General features: G+C 37.1%; 2 protein-coding genes across 4 annotated transcripts in view; one reads left to right on the top strand and one right to left on the bottom strand.

Annotated features, from left to right (window-relative positions):
- SPRED1 (sprouty related EVH1 domain containing 1) overlaps positions 1 to 18,963 on the top strand; it is a 124,775-nt gene that overhangs the window by 87,262 nt on the left and 18,550 nt on the right. For all 3 annotated transcript variants that reach the window (XM_008269229.5, XM_070053969.2, XM_008269230.5), the window contains exons 3-4: positions 3,540 to 3,708; positions 4,453 to 4,499. In XM_008269229.5, the coding sequence (XP_008267451.1) occupies positions 3,540 to 3,708; positions 4,453 to 4,499 (216 nt within the window). The remainder of the gene's footprint in view (positions 1 to 3,539; positions 3,709 to 4,452; positions 4,500 to 18,963) is intronic.
- The window catches only part of LOC149123075 (uncharacterized), a 49,720-nt gene continuing 35,262 nt past the window's right edge, over positions 4,506 to 18,963 (bottom strand). Inside the window, exon 2 of the mRNA XM_089310040.1 lies at positions 4,506 to 17,993. Coding sequence (XP_089166166.1) covers positions 17,973 to 17,993 — 21 coding nt within the window. The 3' untranslated portion in view covers positions 4,506 to 17,972. The remainder of the gene's footprint in view (positions 17,994 to 18,963) is intronic.

An 18,963-nucleotide genomic window follows, 5' to 3' on the forward strand; every position in this document is an offset into this window, starting at 1 on the left:
AGAACTACTTAATCCCAGAAAGAATTTTCTTCATCTATTAATTGGACTTACAGGTGTATTTCAGGTTTACAACTGTACATTTAGTATTTTTAATGTGTTCCGGCAGTTGTTCAGCATAATCTTTACAGGATTTGGTATTATTTGTTTCCTTTAGTGCCAAATGTTGTCCTACAAAAGAACTCTAAGAGTAGGTCTTGTATTCTAGAAGATTGCAGTCGCTGCTTCAGACCTAGAGGATGTGCTCAGATGGCTACAATGGCCAAGGCTGGGCCAGAGGAAACCTTTTATTTTATACTGGTAGTTAACTGATTATCTCCTCAGAGCCACTGTACAGCCTAGTGCTTAAGACACCCACATCAAGTGCCTAGGTTTGGTTCTTTGCTCTGCCTGCTGATACCAGCTTCCTGCTGAAGCCGCAGAATTCAATAATTTTTAAGAATGCTTCTGTCCCTAAATTTTTTTCCTCAAAATTATAAATTTAATATGGATCACATAATAGGTAGAAGTTTTTTCAGACATTTTACTCTTTTTCTGTACAACTTCAGTACCACTGATTTTTTAAAATTCGAGGTGGATATTTGATATCTCTATTACTTAACCATAGTGTTCTGTATGTTGTCCTTAGTGTGATTAGAGTACTGGCCCCCACCTTTTAAAGATATATTTACTTATTTATTTGAAATTCAGAGTGACAGGGAGGAAGAGGGGCTTTGGGAGAGGGAGAGACATTTTCCATCTGCTGGTTTCAGTCCTCAAATGGCAATAACAACCAGAGTCAGGCCAGGCTGAAGCCAAGAGCCAGGTGTTTGGGTCATCTTCTGCTGCCTTCCCAAGTATATTAACAGGAAGCTAGATCAGAAGTCGAGCTGCCAGAACTCCAACCAGCATTCTCATACAGGATACTGGCATTGCAACCATTTCCTAATCTGCTGTGCCATGATGCCCCACCCCCCTTTTTAGCATTTTGCCCTCTAATACAGTGTGTTTTAAATAGGTAAGAAATTGTTAGACTTTGGACATACAGACTAAGAGGTAATTGCTGGGTGATACAGAATGGTTTGGGAAGCATATCCTAAAAATTATCTATCTACAAAGACATTAGGTGATAGTTCCAACAAATTACCTACCTTTTCTATTCTGCTGCCTGTTTTAAATCCATAATAGCTAATAGCATAGTGGTCTTTTTCTAAAGTATAATTGTTTTTATGCTACATTAAGTAAATGGTATGTAATATTAACAGAAAATATTTTTATTTCCTATTATTTTGTAGAAATAACTAACAAAAGTTGAGTTCTAGATCATAGTTACTGATACGTAAACTTAATATTTATGTGACTGAGGTGCAACACATTCCTGTATAGATATTTGCATGAGTTGAAGAGCTAGTTCATCTTGTTTTCCATTTCCATGGTGCATTCTTTTCTAATTTATGGTTTGTCCCTTTAAAAATAGTATTTTAAATTTAACTTATTTGAAAGGGGAGGGAGGGAGCAAAATAGAGAAGCATAAAATGATCTCCCATCCTTTGGTTCACTTCTCAGTGTCTGCAGCAGCCCAGGCTAAGCCTGATTGATGTTAGGAGTCAGGGACTCCATATGGGTTTCCCATATGGGTGACAGGAATCCAAATATTGAGCAATCACTTGCTGCCTTCCAGGGCAGGCATTAGCAGGAATCTTAGAATCTGAAACAGAGCCAGGACTTGAGCCCAGGCACTTTGTTACAGAATGTGAATGTCCCAAGCAAATTTTTTTTTTTTAGGATTGATTGATTGATTTCAGAGGCAGAGTTACAGAGGGAGAGACAGAGAGAAAGGTGTTACATCCACTGGTTCACTCTCCAAATGGCCACAGTGACTGGAGCTAAGCTGATCTGAAGCCAGGGGCCAGGAACTTATTCCTGGTCTCCCACAAAGGGGCAGGGGCTAAAGCACTTGGGCCATCTTCCCATGTGTTCCCAGGCCATCATCAGCAAGCTGGATCCGAAGAGAAGCAGCCAGATGTGAACTGGCACCCATTTGGAATGCCAGTGCTGCAGATGGAAGCTTAATCTATACCACAGAGCCAGGAATCACTTCCACAACATTTTAACTCCTACACCAAACACCTGCTCCTCTAGTGCATTTTAAAGCTCATTTCTTTAAAAAGTACTTAAAGGCAAATGGACACACAGAGAAAGGTCTGCCATTCACTTGTTCACTCCCAAATATCCACAACAGTCAGGCCTGGCCCAGGCCAAAGCCAGCAGGGAAGGGTAGTAGGGTCCCAAGTGATTGAGCTGTCCACTTCTCTCTTCCTGGGTTCAATAGCAGGAATACTGGATTGGACACAGAAATACCAGGACTTCTGGCACTCTGATGCAGGATACTGGCATTGCAAGTGGTGGCTTAACCTGCTAAGCCACAGCACCAGCATCAATTTTAAATCTCATTTTAAAAACTTAATTTTCTGTGAGTTTTAGGAACCTCTAAAAAGGTATCATTTGAAAATAAGTGGTGGACATTAGTGTAAATCATGTTGAAATTTTATTTATCTGAGATAAAACAGCTGAAAATATTAATTTTAGGAAATTGAAAAGAGGAGCTATTTTAATAATATCTTCATGTATTAAAATTAATTTAGTAGTATTTTATGTAATAAAAGCAATAGGATCAAACTCAGTTTTTTATTTCTTTCCAGTTTTTTAATAATTCCAGTGTACCATTGTATTTTATATTACTTTTTCTGCTATTTATTAATATAATAAAAATGTTACAGCAATCCAGACCATTAGTGCTGTATTTTTTCTCTTTGTATTCCAGAATTTTTTTAATCATTATTTTTTTGTTATTGTTGTTACGTATGGTAGTGTAATAAATACTGTCTAAGATCCCTTAACAAAGTACAGATTTGCAAAAGCCCTGGATATATCCATTCTTTTCTACTGCATGTAGAGTCATCACAGAATGAGAGACAAAAGTGCCGAGTCAGCTTTGTTACCTTGCTTCTATAGATAGGACTGAATTTGAGTCATTTTCTTGGTTATTTATTTTTTAATTACTAAGATTTGCTAAGAATAATCATAGTCAAGGATATTTTGATAATGATCAGCTTTCGAGATGGATGAAAGATGGGGAGTTATAATTTTACATACCTCCTGCCTTGATTTATTTTGGTCAAGATGACATCATTGGCTATGGTGTTCAGATTAATAACTAGTAATACTCTGTTAACTAGTATTTCCACCATTAGAACCAGTAGATGGAAGACCTTTCCCTCTGTCTCTCCTTCTCTGTCTATAACTGTCTCTCAAATAAATATTTTTTTAAAAAGAAAATATACTAAAGTATTGAAGAGCAATGAGAAGTAACATACAAGTATGTAACCTCCTTTGAAATATTTAGAATAAAATAAAATTTTTACTTGGGCATACATGGAGAGATAATGTTAAATATACTTATCATTTTTAAAGTAAGAGCAATTTTCTCACCTCAATTTGTATCTAAGAGTTACATTGGATTCGTATGATATATGTCTTTTAACTTTGGCATTTGTTGGCAGGTGGTTTTGGAATGTATGCTTAGAAAAGACCTCATTTATAATAAGGTCACTCCAACATTTCACCACTGGAAGATCGATGACAAGAAGTTCGGCCTTACCTTTCAAAGTCCTGCTGATGCTAGGGCTTTTGATAGAGGCATTCGAAGAGCTATTGAGGATATTTCTCAAGGTAATTTTCTTGACTATTTTGTTGGTATACATTGTAGAGGTCATTTTTCTTTGTTTTCCTAAAGTTCTTATACTTTAAGCAAGTACCCAGGCTTTGAAAGCCCACAAAAGGTAAAGATAAAATAATGCACTCCTTAGCCTGTTTTATATTTGTCACATCACAGTCTATGTATTATTTTGAAAAGTACATCAAAATAAGAGGTTGAAGAAATGGACACCATGAAAATTTGTATGCAGACATTGATGTGCAAAAGTCAATAGCAGCAATTGGCTATTGATTATCAGTAGTGAATTAAGACTCATTTGTTAATGGACCAAAGCAACTAAAATCCTGGTTCTGAGTATGAAGTTCTATTTCCTCAGAGCATTTGCAAAAATTGAATGAATCACATATTGATATCACCTAATTCCAGGAATATGATGTATATAATCTACCCAGCAGTTTGAGTATTGGGGAGAATTCAAGGTAGGGCTTGCTGGAGGATAGCATATTTTCAAGGCAAATATCTCTTTAGTAATTAACTAGAAATTTACCTGTAGAGTGAAATAGTCACTTTATTCTCTATTTTTCTCACAAAGGGACAAGTACAAATAGAGAATATCTGATTGTCTGCCAAAAACACCAGTATGATCTCTGACCAGTCTTCTAAAGTGTTGTAATAACTATCACCAATTATTAATTAATACTAAAAACTGAAAGCAAAAAAAAAAATCTGGCTTAATTAACTATTATCTGTTTTCTTAGGATGCTCAACATCAAAAAATGAAGCTGAAGCAGAAGAGGACTTACAAGTAAGTAATATCATTAAAAAGGACCTTCTAAATATATAAACAACCTGTAAATTACTATGAAAATTCCTGAAATTCTATTTACTAGGGTTCTCCAGAGAAACAGAACCAATATAGAGTATTTTTTGTGTATTTTAAAGAAATTGGTTTACAAGATTGTGGGGGTTGGCAGGTCTAAAATACACAGGGCAGAGAGGCATTCATGCTAGAAATGTACTTAATTGATGTTATTGTTTTGAGTTGGATTTCAGGCACCTTTAAGTCAGTTTTCTTCTCAAGACCTTTAGCGGATTGATTGGATAAGGCTCCCTACTTTAAGGATGGAGAAATCTCCCTAACTCAGTATTAATAAATGTTAGTCACATCTAGAAAATTTCTTTTCTTTTCTTAAGAAAATTTCTTGACAGTACCACCTGGATTTATGTTTGACCAAACAACTGAGTGCCTACCCAAGTAGATACATGAAATTTATCTGAGATAACCTGTAGTCTCTCCCCCAAATGGGGAAGGCTCATATATAAAAAGTCCACACAAAGAAAATTGCAAATTGCTAATAAGCATATGTTTAGCTTGCTGATGAACAGCAAACAGTATAAATTCATTTTTAGTAATGACCAAAGATTAAAAAAAAAAAAAAACTACCCCATGAGATTGACATGGTAGATTGAAACAAGGCAGTTTGGCAGTATATATTAAAAAGTCTTAAAATTAGAAATATTCTTGCCTATTGATCTGGTGATTCAGTTTTAGGTCATGTACATCAAGAAAGTAGAAATACATAAATTTTTATACATGGATTTAGGTATAGATATATAGAAAAAAAGAAAAAAAATGGGATACTAAATAGGTAACATGCAGTTAATGAGATTGGCAAATCTGTCATGCAACCATTAAAAATGTTTACACATTTACTTGCATATATTGACAAAAAATCCTCAAAATTGTATGGTGTTTGTCTTGTTACCCAGCCATAGGATTCTGGGATTCTGAGATGTATAGTTTTCCTTTAAATATTTTTCTATATTTTTCACATTTGCTATAATAAATATTAGTACTTTTATGGTATTCCTATTTTAAAAATTGCTGTGATCTGAAGACATGCAAACCATTTCATGTAGATAGTTGCTGTTAATTCTTTCTAAGTCAGAAAACATAAATCTTTTAGAAAATGTGAGATCCGTAGCAAAATTTAAAGAAAAAATGTAAATGTGCTATAATCTATGATAACTTCCACACATATTTTAAAATAAGGCCTTCAGGATTTTTTTCAGTACATATAAATGCATAGACATGTTCTAGTGGTATTAATACACCATAATCTACGTTTTTCATTTAAAACTATAATCAAGCTTTCTGTGTTCTTGAGTATTTTTTAAGTTTATATTTTTTAAATTTTCAGTTATACCTTATTTTTAATAAACAATCCTAATGATCTGTTCTGCACTGTATATTTGAGAGTTATTGTATGTATATATGAATGTGTTTATTTTATTGATGGTTTATTTTAAAGTATTTTAATGTTTTATTTAAAAATGCAGGGGAGTTAGAATGAATTAGGTATAGGACATATGTTCTGCAATGTAAAAATAAAATTTTTTTAGTTAAAAGTTTTTCAAGGTTTTGTTTTGTTCTGTTATTGATCAAAATGTGAAAGTAGGGGAAAACACTTTGGAATTCTTGCCTTATGATGAAAGTAAATTAAGTTAAAATTCAATTAAAAATAATATTCACCTATGGAAACTGTGGCCTTTATTAATAGTCATTTTAATACTTTGCCAATTTGGTTACACCTAATTTTATATACAATGTGTTTAAAAAAAAACTGTTCCATAATGTAACTGTTTGCAAGATGTACATATAGCAATCAGTAGATGTTGTAAAAATCATTGCTTTCATATCATGTTTACTGCTAAGATTTTCCATAGAGTTAGAGAGGCACTAGGATACTGATGAGAAATAATAAGTTTATCACAGAGGCAGGGGAGATAGTAAAACATTAGCAAGGGGGAGGGAAAGACTAGTAAAGAATATTTCTGCCAGCAAAATTAGCAAGAGTACAGTTCTCAGCTCCTGATAGTCGTGCTTCATTGTAAGATGTCTCCAGTGTCCTTAGTCCATCAGTTTATATAAGTACACCCCTACAGGAGTGATTTACGTCTTGCTTCATTAGACACTAAAATACTTGTTCAATTTTTATTTTCATAATAAAATAAAAAATATTCAGTGTCACTAGAGATCCTAGTAATAGGCTTCCATTTAAATGTAATTTCAGTAAGAGATAAGAGCTATTTTTATGTCAGATTTTAATTCTTGTTTTTTTTTTTATATGTGCTGTTTTTTACAGTAACTTCACAAATATTTTACTCTTTTTCATTTTGGAGGAATATAACCCTCTTGCTCCCAAATATGCACTGAGCGAGCTATTGAAAGAGAACATGGTGCCAGCGCCACAGCTCACTTGGCTAATCCTCTGTCTGTGGCGCTGGCACCCCGGGTTCTAGTCCCAGTTAGGGTGCCAGATTCTGTCCCGGTTGCTCCTCTTCCAGGCCCGCTCTCTGCTGTGGCCCGGGAGTGCAGTGGAGGATGGCCCAAGTGTTTGGGCTGTGCACCCCATGGGAGACCAGGAGGAAGCACCTGGCTCCTGGCTTCAGATTGGTGCAGCGCACCGGCCATAGTGGCCATTTGAGGGGTAAACCAACAGAAAAGGAAGACCTTTCTCTCTGTCAAGAAAGAACATGGTAGAAATGTAGAAATGACAGAATGTGACTTCCAAGAGTAGGTCATGAAAGACAGTGCAGATTTTGTCTGGCTTTCTTCTTCACGGATTGTTAGTTATGGAAGATGCCCAGCTACCAGATTATGACAGCACTCAAGCAACCCTATCATAGAAGTCCATGTGGTAAGAAACGAAAGCCTTAGTTGTCAGCTGCCTTAGAAGTAGATCTGGCCGGCACCGCGGCTCAATAGGCTAATCCTCTGCCTTGCAGCGCTGGCACACTGGGTTCTAGTCCCGGTCGGGGCGCCGGATTCTGTCCCGGTTGCTCCTCTTCCAGGCCAGCTCTCTGCTATGGCCCAGGAGTGCAGTGGAGGATGGCCCAAGTGCTTGGGCCCTTCACCCACATGGGAGACCAGGAGAAGCACCTGGCTTCTGGCTTCGGATCAGCGTGATGCGCCAGCCGCAGCACACCAGCCTCGGCAGCCATTGGAGGGTGACCCAGTGGCAAAAAGGAAGACCTTTCTCTCTCTCTCTCTCTCTTTCTCTCTCTCACTCACTGTCCACTCTGCCTGTCAAAAAAAAGAAGTAGGTCTTTTGGTCCCAAACAAGTCTTCAGATGTCTTGAATGTAGCCCCCTTGCGGGTTCCTAAGCCAGGGCTACCTAGTTAGGCTGTTCTTGCGTGCCTGACTCACAGAAACTGTGAAATAAGTGTTTCTTAAGCCACTAAGCTTGGGAATAATTTATTACTAATAGGGATTTTGAGTACTCATTAATAGCTTCCATAATAAATACTTTAAAGTGTGGGAATGACTTTGGACTCAGACAACAAATAGAAGTTCTTGAGGAAAGTTTTGGTGAAGCTCTAAAGAGACTGTTATTAGAAGCCTAGAGATCTTTGTACAGATTGCCAATGAGGGCTTCAATGAAAATAAAATCAAATTGGAAAGTCAAAGAAAGAAAATCTTTTATTGGCAAAAAATTTAGCAACAGTGCCACCTACAGCAGTGTGAAAAGCAGAAAATACTCAACAAACTGGGTGATCCAGCAAAGGAGATTTTCTTTTAAAAAAATGGTCTTTTTCTAATATATATTTTTAAGAGTTAATTATTTATTTGAAAGGCAGAGATAATGAAAGAGGGAGAGAGCTCTTCCATCTGCTGGTTCACTCCCCAAATGGCTGCAATGGCCAGAGCTGAGGGGACCAGGAGCCAGGATCTTCTTCCAGGTCTCCCATGTGGGTGCAGGGGCCCAAGCACTTGGGCCATCCTCTGCTGCCTTCCTAGGCACATTAGCAGAGAGCTGGTTTGGAAGTGGAACAGCAGGAACTTGAATTGGTGCCCCTAAATGTTGCAGACACTGTAGATGGAGGATTAATCTTCTACAACATAGCGCTGGCCCCAGGAGATTTTCAAGCCAAAGGTTAAATCTGCCACATGGTTTCTTCTTAGTGCATATGATAGAAGAGGAAAAGGGAGAAATAAGGTATGGAAGGGCTCCTAAACAAGAAGGAACCAGGACTTGTTGATTTGAAAATTCACAGCCTCTGGGTATGTCAGGTTGTGCTAAAATTAAGCAATGACTGCCTGCAAAGATTAAACATAGGAGCTTCTAGGAAAAGCATTGTCTAAGGATGAAACCAAAGCTGTGACCCTAATTTCTTCTATTAAGACTTCCAAAAGGGGCCGGTGCCAAGGCACACTAGGTTAATCCTCTGCCTGTGGCGCCGGTATCCCATATGGGTGCTGGTTCGAGTCCTGGTTGCTCCTCTTCCAGTCCAGCTCTCTGCTGTGGCCTAGGAAAGTAGTAGAAGATGGCCCAAGACCTTGGGCCCCTGCACCTGCGTGGGAGACCAGGAAGAAGCTCCTGGCTCTTGGCTTTGGATCAGCGCAGCTCCCGCCATTGTGGCCATTTGGGGAGTGAACCAACGGAAGGAAGACCTTTTCTCTGTCTCTCCCTCTCACTGTCTGTAACTCTACCTGTTAAATAAATAAATAACATCTTTAAAAAAAAAAAAGATATGTTGATACAGTGGATCTTTCAATCAAAGTAAAAGCACTTTTAAGAAGCTTACAGGTGTTTTTTTTTTTAGTAGAAGTTTAAAATAGAGAAGCGTCTCTGAAGAATTGTAAATCTGCTGTTTATCTAATATAGTAAACTCCAGTAAAATTCATAAGTGACCTACAAAGTTTGCCAAAGAATTATGTTGGTAGGAAATACTACTAATTTGAACTGAAGAGAGACCTTGAATACTCAGAAAGCTATTGACAGGAAGTATATTGGAAAACACTGTGCAGTTGCAATCATGACTCACCTTTCATAAAATCAAAAAGATGATGCAGAAATCAGATCTAAAGCATCAGAACCAAGATCTATGGAGAATTATTCTGAAGTCCTAAGTCTTCCTCAAGGAACTTGCAGTGTTTCCACCTCTTGGTTTCAGAATGTCTGTGAGCCAAGGACACTTTTGTTCCTCCTCCCGTTTTCTGTTTTTGAACAAGAAGTTCATACGACAGTTATCCTGTGCCTGTGCTACCATTGAACTCTGGTTATGTGTTGAGCATATAATTTATTTAAAGTAGTTTCATCTGTACATGGACCTGTTTAGAAGCCAACATCCTAGACTGGAAGCTGTTGGTGCAAAGAGATGAAATTTTAGGGAGTCTTGGGAGGGGATAAGTTTGTTTTATATATGAAATAAATGTAAATAATTTATGTCAAAAGATCAGTGAACTGTGAAGGTATTAAAATATATCCACAGATTCTTTACTACCACTCTGTTCAGTGTAGTCTATTTCCCCTGTCTTTGAGTGTGGGCTTAGTAAGCTCACTGTTCATAAATGGAATGTTAATGAAATAAATGAAGCATGACTTTTGAGGATAGGTCATAAGGAAATTTCTGGCTTCTGTCTCGCTCTCTCGTATCACTCTGGGAGAGGCCAGCTCCTGTTTGTGAGGACATTTGGAGAGCTTTGTGAAGAAATCCATGTGGTGAGAAACTGAGGATTTCTGACAACAGCCATGAAGAAACTGGGACTTTCTGACAACAACCATGTGAAGCAAATTATCTTGGAAACAAGTCTTCCTGCCCCAAAAAAGCATTCATTTAACTCAGCCATGGCCAATGTCTTTACTTCAATCTCATGAAAGAACTATGAAGCAGAACAACTCAAGCTAAACTTCTTGAAAGCTTCTGACCCACAGAAGACATCAAATAATAGCTGTTCACTTTGGCCTCAGAATCAGCCCTTAAGGCATTTGGATCCAACTAAAAAGCCCATTAGAGTTTCACAGGCATGGAAAGCCAAGACACTCTGGAAAAAAAAAAAAAAAGAAGACCAAAATGTAAGATCTCTGTGAGTGTGATCCCAGCAGAAAGAATGGGACATCAAAGAAGGCAGTACCTTTCTCTGAAGGGAGGAGAGAACTTCCACTTTGAATATGGCCTTGTCTAAATAAGATCAGAGTTGATGAACTCAGGAGGCTTCCATGGCCTTGGCAGCTCATGACAAGAACCTCGGGTGATTACTGATGTCATAAATAAGAGTGTCAGTTGTTAAATCAACAGCGGGAGTCACTGTGCACCTGCCCTCCATGTAGGCCTCTGCCCTTAGTGTGTTGTACTATTAGAATTAATGGTGAAACTACTACTCAAACAGCGCTCTATATGTTGTGTGTCTTTGTGGGTGCAGTCTGTTGAAATCTTTACTTAGTATATACTAAGTTGATCTTCTGTATATAAAGATAGTTGAAAATGAATCTTGATGAAGAATGGGATGGGAGAAGGAGTGGGAGATGGGATGGTTGCGGATGGGAGGGAGGTTATGGGGAGAAAAGCTGCTATAATTCAAAAGTTGTACTTTCAAAATTTATATTAAATAAAAGTTGACAATAAAAAAATAGCTGTTGTCTGAAGCTTCTCAGTTTTTATGGAAATTTCTTATGCAGTAGAGAATGCATGGGCAGAAAGGGAAATGTAACTTTTTCTAAAAATGATTAGTGATTTTTAATTTTTTGAGAGGCAATTTCCAGAATTAAAACCACAGAAAAAACAGTTACATTTACCTTATTACCATTATTTCATGAGTGCCAAAGTGTTAGAGGATCATTATTTTTGGAATGTACTAAAAATTATAATGGTTTCTAGTTTATGTAACCACTTAATTAGAAATGAAATACATCATGTTAAGTTTCATAACTTACCTGATGGGCTTGTCATAAATAAACATTTTGAGATTGAGTGTCAGATGACTGTGGTAATGGTTATATCAGGTTTACCTTACTGATTATCATTTATAAAGAAAACTAATACAGTTTAGAAGAATAAAACTTTTTTTAAAGATTTATTTATTTGAAAATCAAAATTACATAGAGAATGAGAGGCAGAGTGAGAGAGAGAGAGTCTTCTATCCGCTGGTTTACTCCCCAGTTGGCTATAATGGCCAGCGCTGCACTGATCCATAGCCAGGAGCCAGGAGCTTCTTCCGGGTCTCTCACGTGGGTGCAGGGGCCCAAGGACTTGAGCCATCTTCTACTGCTTTCCTAGGCCACAGCAGAGAGCTGGATCGGAAGTGGAGCAGCGGGTCTTGAACCAGCACCCATATGGGATGCCGGCACTTCAGGCAGCGGCTTTACCCACTGCACCATAACGCCAGCCCCGAATAAAATATTTTTTAAATGTAGATGAAGTAGTGATTATATTTAGATCATAAACATTGTGAAGGCATAAAATTTCACAGTGGAAATCACTGTTTGGAATATTCATTAATTCCTTCAAGCAATATTTTAAGTGTATGCTTTTTGCCAATAACAGTGCTAGACATTTGATTACTTACTGGCAGTATCTTCGTCAGTTACTATAAATCAATAGAAGGCAGTTAACCTTTCTATTTCATATCTTTCTTTGCAGGGTTTCATAACAGATCATCATTTGGATTTTAGATCCTGCCTTGCTCATCTTTTATTACTGATGTCTAGTATAGTGCTGTTTGCATACATACTTAGTACTCAAGATTTTTTTGAAGAAAAATCTTTAGAATTAGAATTTTTAAAACATTTAAACAGTATTAAAGTTCAACTATTATTTTTACTTGTTTTCTTTCTTTGACTCTCCTAATAAAGCATGTTAGGTTTTATAGAGGTTTTTACTGCTTACACTTGTTGCTGGATTGAGGTTGTCAGAGGGAAAGGCCTTAGATATGATGTTCTTGGGCAGACGAAAAATGAAACTTCATTGATCTTAACTGAGAAGTTGTTGTATTTTTTTCCTTTTACCATTGAAAAGTACTTATTAACTTAATCTTAGAATTAAAGAGTGTCACTTCTGAGCTGAAATAATTAAAACAGTTATGGTTTACATTGTCCATAGTAACTGCTCTTAGCAGAAAAGGAATTAATTGTTCATGTACTGATTTTCAACAATAATAATATTTCACCAAGGCTCTAAGTCTATAATAGATGGGCTTTGTTTAGCTAGTAAATGTATTTTATTATACTGTAATTAACCTGTCACTATACTTCAATAAGTACTATCTTGCAATTAAGTTCCAAAATCTCTGATGTGTTTTGAGTTTTTTATTGTCTAATAATGGAGCAAGAAATTTCATATAACCCTTTGATGATGTTTACATTTTTTCTTAACTCATATATCTTCGTATAGAATATTTAGAAATTTTTAAAGGATAAACCAGGAATTATTGTACTCAAACATAACTACTATCAATATTTTATGTGCTTTTGCTTAGGTTTTCCTTTTTCTTACACATTGTATACACATTGTATACAAATTCATGTTTCTTTATAAAAGTGCCATTGGGATCAAACTTCCTTAATGTTTAAGATTTCATGGCTTTTTTTAAATAGGATTTCTATTTGCATTGATTGTAGTTGCTGTCTTAGTTGGATTTAAGGTAGAATAAAGCATAAGATTTGAACCTGCATAGTCTGACTTCAGGTTTATCTTAATCATTATATCTTTAACTGTACTACAGTTTACATAACTATTCATGTATTGTTGAGTTTTTATCTCCCAGAGACTTTTGCATGCATTTTTGTTTGCATCTTTGAGTCTGACTTTAGGATAGAATCCTAGAAAAAGATTTATGTAGTTATCAATAACATATCATTGTTATTTATTAACTCAAAAATAGACCTACAGGGAGGGTGAGCATTTGCCCTAGTGGTTAAGATGCCAGTTGAGATGCCCGCACCCCACATCAGAGTGCCAGGATTTGGTCCCTAGTCCCAGCTTCTGATTCTAGCTCCCTGCTAATGCAGACCCTGGAAGGAAATAGTGATGGTTCAAGTAGTTGGCTTGCTGTCACCCACGTGAGAGCTCTGTTGAGTTTCTGGCTCCCAGCTTTGATCTTGGCCCAGCCTTGGCCGCTGCAGATATTTGAGTAGTGAACCACTCCATGAGAGCTCAGAGTTTTCTGTCTCTAGTTTTTTTGTATCTGCCTCTGAAATAGTTCTTTTTTGAAACAGTCCTTTCCTTAAAAAAATATACAAATAATAAACTCTGCAAACTTTAATGCTATGTTTAGTTCTTCTGTTGTATAAGCCTTTACTGTTATTGCCAGGTGTAGTGTCTTGGTACATTTTTCATATTCTTTCCGTCTTGTTCCATCACAAATTACTGTGTTCAATGTCTTAAATTGTATTATTTTGTTTAGAAAAAGCCCATGGACAAAATATAAATTAAAAAACTCAAAAATCCGTTAATATTCTGAAATAAAAGGATGCTAAGATAATCTAACAAACAGAATAGGGGATAATTGTGAACAAAGCTAAATTGAATTGCTTCTAGAAACACTACACCAAAATGTTAATAAATATTTTGTTAGGCATTTGGAATATGGGTTTAGATAGCATGGGTTCCAATTTGATCATAAAATTTTAGATATCAAAAGAAAAGTTGCTTTGGTAGTATTTTTAACATCTGTAATGCTGGAATAAAAGGGTTTTATACCAAAGAGTATCTTTTTATTATTTTTTTTAAAGTTTGATTTATTTACTTGAAAGGCAGAGTTACAGAGAGGCAGAGAGAGAGAAAGGGAGGTCTTCCATCTACTGGTTCACTCCCCAGATGGCCGCAATGGCTGGAGCTGCACCAATCTGAAGCCAGGAGCCAGGAGCCTCTTCTGGGTCTCCCATGTGGGTGCAGGGGCCCAAGGACTTGGGCCATCTTCTACTGCCTTCTCAGGCCGTAGTAGAGAGCTGGATAGGAAGTGCAGCAGCCAGGACTAGAACCAGCTCCCATATGGGATGCCAGCACTGCAGGTGGCAGTTTCACCCACTAAGCCACAGCACTGGCTCCACCAAAAAGTATCTTAAACTTCTATTATTTAATAAGCCACTGGTATAATTATTAAAGCTTTCTCTTTTTGATGTAACCCAACCATGTTTTTCAAACCTAACATTAGTGATATTAGTGATATACAGCTATAAGAGTGAAGTTCTTGAAGAATACATAGATTATGATGCTATTTTTCTTAATCGTTTATTGGAAATACTGTGTTTTAAAAGGTTTTCAGAACAGCACTGTGTTCTCTCTGTCTCAGAATTAATAGTGGAAATAAGGGCTAAAGTGAGAAGAGAGGCAAGGTCAATTTTATTTTCTCTGTAGCTGTGGTCTGGTCTTACGTTCTGATAGAGAGCTAAAGATGGAATTATTTTATTTATTTACCCTGTAACTTTTTGCCTCTACCTACAAAATAATTATAGTAATCTTAGGGAAAGAAAAACTAAACACTCTCTTAGCAACCATAGGTGGATAATTATTATACCCGCATATGAGAGTAAAACAGGTTTCCATTGTACATTAAATACTGGTATGGTGGGTTAAAGATAATAATAACAACTTTGCAGATAATACTAATAGTCTTTGTGTTTGTCATATATGAGGCTCGGTGCACTTGAGGACAATTTTTGATATTTTCCACCATCTATGTATGTCCATGTTTATATAGTCATTATTACTTTCATGGATTGTAACTTAGTTTAAAAAAAAAAGAAATTTGACTAAGCCTAAACACTTTTTACTTAGTCATGTCCAAATTAAGAAATTGTCTTTATTATTTTAATTATGGAAAGCAAACTAATATATTTTTGGAATATTGTTTTTCTTATTAGATTGACAAAGATTGGTAAATGATATATGGCTCAGTATGGGCAGAGGTATAAGGAAATGAACCCTCTGTCATAAACTTGAAGGGTTTGCAAAAAGCTTGCCAGAAAAATAGCTTGCCATGCAATTGAACATAGATGTAGAATTTATTCAATTCTATTTATAAGGACTACTCCTAAGGAAGTGTTACAAGTATACCAAAATAGGTGTGTTAGGAACTGCTTTGTGGTGTTTATAGCAAAATACTTTGGCACAATTTACATGCCCATAGAGTATTAGTATTTCAGAAGTGCAAGACGTATATATCCTTATATGCTGACGTGGGGAAAGGGCATGGTATATTATGAAATGAAACATATATGTCTATCCATATATGAATGGAATCAAATTATATGTGTGATGTGAACATTTGTATGCATTAGGAGGTTTAAAAAGTTTTTTGTCAAATTGTTATAAGAGCTATTCTGTAGTGTTGTGATTATGGAAAGAATTTTTTTGTATGTAATTTGAAATTTTTTTAAAAGATCTTTGTATTTATGAAAGGCAGAGTTAGAGAGGGAGAGACAGAGGTATCTTCCATCCATTGGTTCACTCCAAAATGGCCGCAACAACCAGAGCTAGGCTGTTAAAAAACCAAGAGCCAGGAGCTTCCTCCAGGTCTCCTATGTGATTGCAGAGGACCAAGCACTTGGGTCATCCTCCACTGCTTTCCCAATCACCTTGGCAAAAAATGGAGCAGCCGGGACTCGAACCAGCACCCATATAGGATGCCAGCACCATAGGCAGTGGCTTTACCCACCTTGCCACAGTGCTGGCCCCTGAAGTTTTAGTTTGTATGAAGATTTATTGTTTAAGAAGCTCACTCTTGACATTTGTTTCTTCTGCAATGCATTTACTCCTAAAGTCTATTTTAAATAATGTAATTTGATTTGTAGATACTTAAAATGTCACATTTTTTTTTAAAGATTTATTTATTTCAAAGAGAGAGAGAATGAGAGAGATAGGGAGAGACGGAGAGTGTTATCTTTCATCCACTGGTTCACTCCTCAGATGGCTTCAATGGCCAGGACTCAAACAGAAACCAGAAGCCAAGAGCTGCTTCTGAGTCTCCCACATGGGTAGCAAGGGCCTAAGCACTTGGGCCATCTGCTACTTTCCCCAGGCCATTGGAAGTGGAGCAGCCAGGACACGAACCAGTGTTCAAAATGGATGCCAATATTGCAGGCAGTGGCTTTGCCTGCTATGTCACAGTGCCGATCCCTGTCACAGATTATTTAAAGGATTCTTTCTGGGTGCCATGCATTGTTCTAAGCACAGGGGTAAAACAGTCCTTCCTTAATATCTGTCTTAGTTTCTCCTGGTAGTTCTAATAAAATACTGCAGAATAGGTAGCTTATGAGAAACAGAAATTTATTTCTCATAGCTCTTGATTGTGGGAAATCTGTGCTCAGAGCTCTGGGAGATTCAGTCTACTGAGGGCCAACCTTCATGTTCGTAAATGATACCCTTTGGCTGTGTCCTCCCATAGTAAAAAGGAAGTAGAGCTCTCTGAACCGTTTTTTTTTTCCTTCAAGAATACTAATCACATTCTTGAGGGCACTGCCCTCATAACCTGACCACCTCCAAATGGGCTATTTCCCAGTACTATCATGATTTTAAATTGCTCTGTATGAATTTGGAGGGAGGACGAGACACATTTAGACCAAAGCACTGCCCAATGGGGCAAAGAGTAAAGAATGCTTACAGTATAGGATAATAGATGTATATATTTTAAGGAAATTCAAAATTGGGAATAATTAACTTGGAAGTGGACCAACAAAAGCTTTTTGAGTTCTTGAATGAGGTTAAGTATAAATGAGTTTTTCTTGTAGAAAATTTCAAGATAGCCACCATTGTGAGCAGAGGAAATAACTATAAAAATAATAGAGCATGGCAAGAAAATATATTGACTGTTTTTAAAACAGACTTATTTATTTGTTAGTTGTTTTGTTCTTTGCTGTCTACCTTAAAGGTTTGTTGTGGTGACTAAAATTAACCCTTGTAAAGTGCTTGGGACAATGTCTGATACATAGAAAATGTTCAGTAGGTGTTAGCTATCTGCTATGCAGAAGTGAAAATGAGCTGTTGATACACTTCAGTGTGTATCAATGTGAATGAATTTCATTCCCAAAAAAAGAGCTCGCCCCCAAATGTCTCCAAGTGTCCCACAAAGCACAATACTGGAATATCAAATATAGCACGAAAACAGCCTGACTAATTATTTAGGATAATGTAGTAAAACTGTAAAAGGTAAGAAAATAATGATTTTAAGATAGTATTTACCTGCTGGGGATTCTGGTGTTAGAGGTGGGGAGATGTTAACGTGGAGTAATATAGAGGGCGTTACTATATCTGCTGCATTCTCTTTGTTAAGTCTGGTGGCAAGTACACATTCATTTCATTATTTCTTAATTCTTTTTTTTTAAAGATTTATTTATTTGAAAGAGTTACACACACACACACGCGGGGGGGGGGGGAGGTCTTCCATCCAATGGTTCACTCCCCAGATGGCCGCAACCGCCAGAGCTGTGCCGATCTGAAGCCAGGAGCCAGGAGCTTCTTCCCGGTCTCCCACGCTGGTGCAGGGGCCCAAGGACTTCAGCCATCTTCTACTGTTTCCTGGGCCATAACAGGGAGCTGGTCAGGAAGTGGAGCAGCCGGGTCTCGAACCAGCGCCCATATGGGATGCCGGCACTTCAGGCCAGGGCGTTAACCCACTGTGCCACAGCGCCAGCCCCTCTTAATTCTTAATATGTATAAAATATCTCCTTATGGAAAAATCTTAAGTGCTTCTGTTCCAGCCCTAACTCCCCAGAACAACCATTGATTTAGTGTGCACCCTTGGTGTCCTTACAAATGAAAATCTACCTATTTCTCCACCCTCCTATCAGATAAATGAGATCAGGCTTTGCTGATGTTTTCTGTCTTTGGATTTCTGTCATTTAACAATGTCTTGTGAGTACTGTATACAGAATTTTTAAGTGGATGCATAGAATTCTATCATAGATGTATGCCATTTAAAAAATAAATTTTTTGCCGACAGAGTTCTAAGATGATAAAAAACAGTGCTGCTGTGATTGTATGTGTATCTGTATATGAGGATACTTCAGAAAATACATTCATGAAAAATGGAATTAAAAGATAAATTTAAAATCTGATACAAAGCTTGAACTCCATGTATAGCTTTTCGTAATACACATTGTAAGTGCTTTTCTTAAAGTAGAATTTTGAGCTCAAAAGGTGTGATTGTGTTTTTCAGTGGCAGTGTGAGGTTGCATTCTCACTAACAGTACAAAAAGCATTCCTGTTTATCCACAACTTTTCCAATTATTATCTCCCCTTGACATATTTCCTACTCAGGCTATGTAAAGGATGTATCTTATGATGCATACATGGACGGTTCCCCCCAGTGATACTCATTCTCCCTTCTACTTTCCAGTATGTGCCCTGTCACCCAACAGAGCTTTGGTAATTGGAAACCTGAAGGGTTTTGAGAGTAATTTGAAGCCTGAATTTGCATGAAGAATAAGGTGACAAAGGCTAAAAACAAGATCAGTTAGTAACCTACTGAAATAAGACAGTCAGAAAA

This window comes from Oryctolagus cuniculus, chromosome 12, assembly GCF_051225735.1.
Source record: "Oryctolagus cuniculus isolate XC-2025 breed Fujian yellow rabbit chromosome 12, ASM5122573v1, whole genome shotgun sequence".
NCBI classification, from domain to species: domain Eukaryota; kingdom Metazoa; phylum Chordata; class Mammalia; order Lagomorpha; family Leporidae; genus Oryctolagus; species Oryctolagus cuniculus.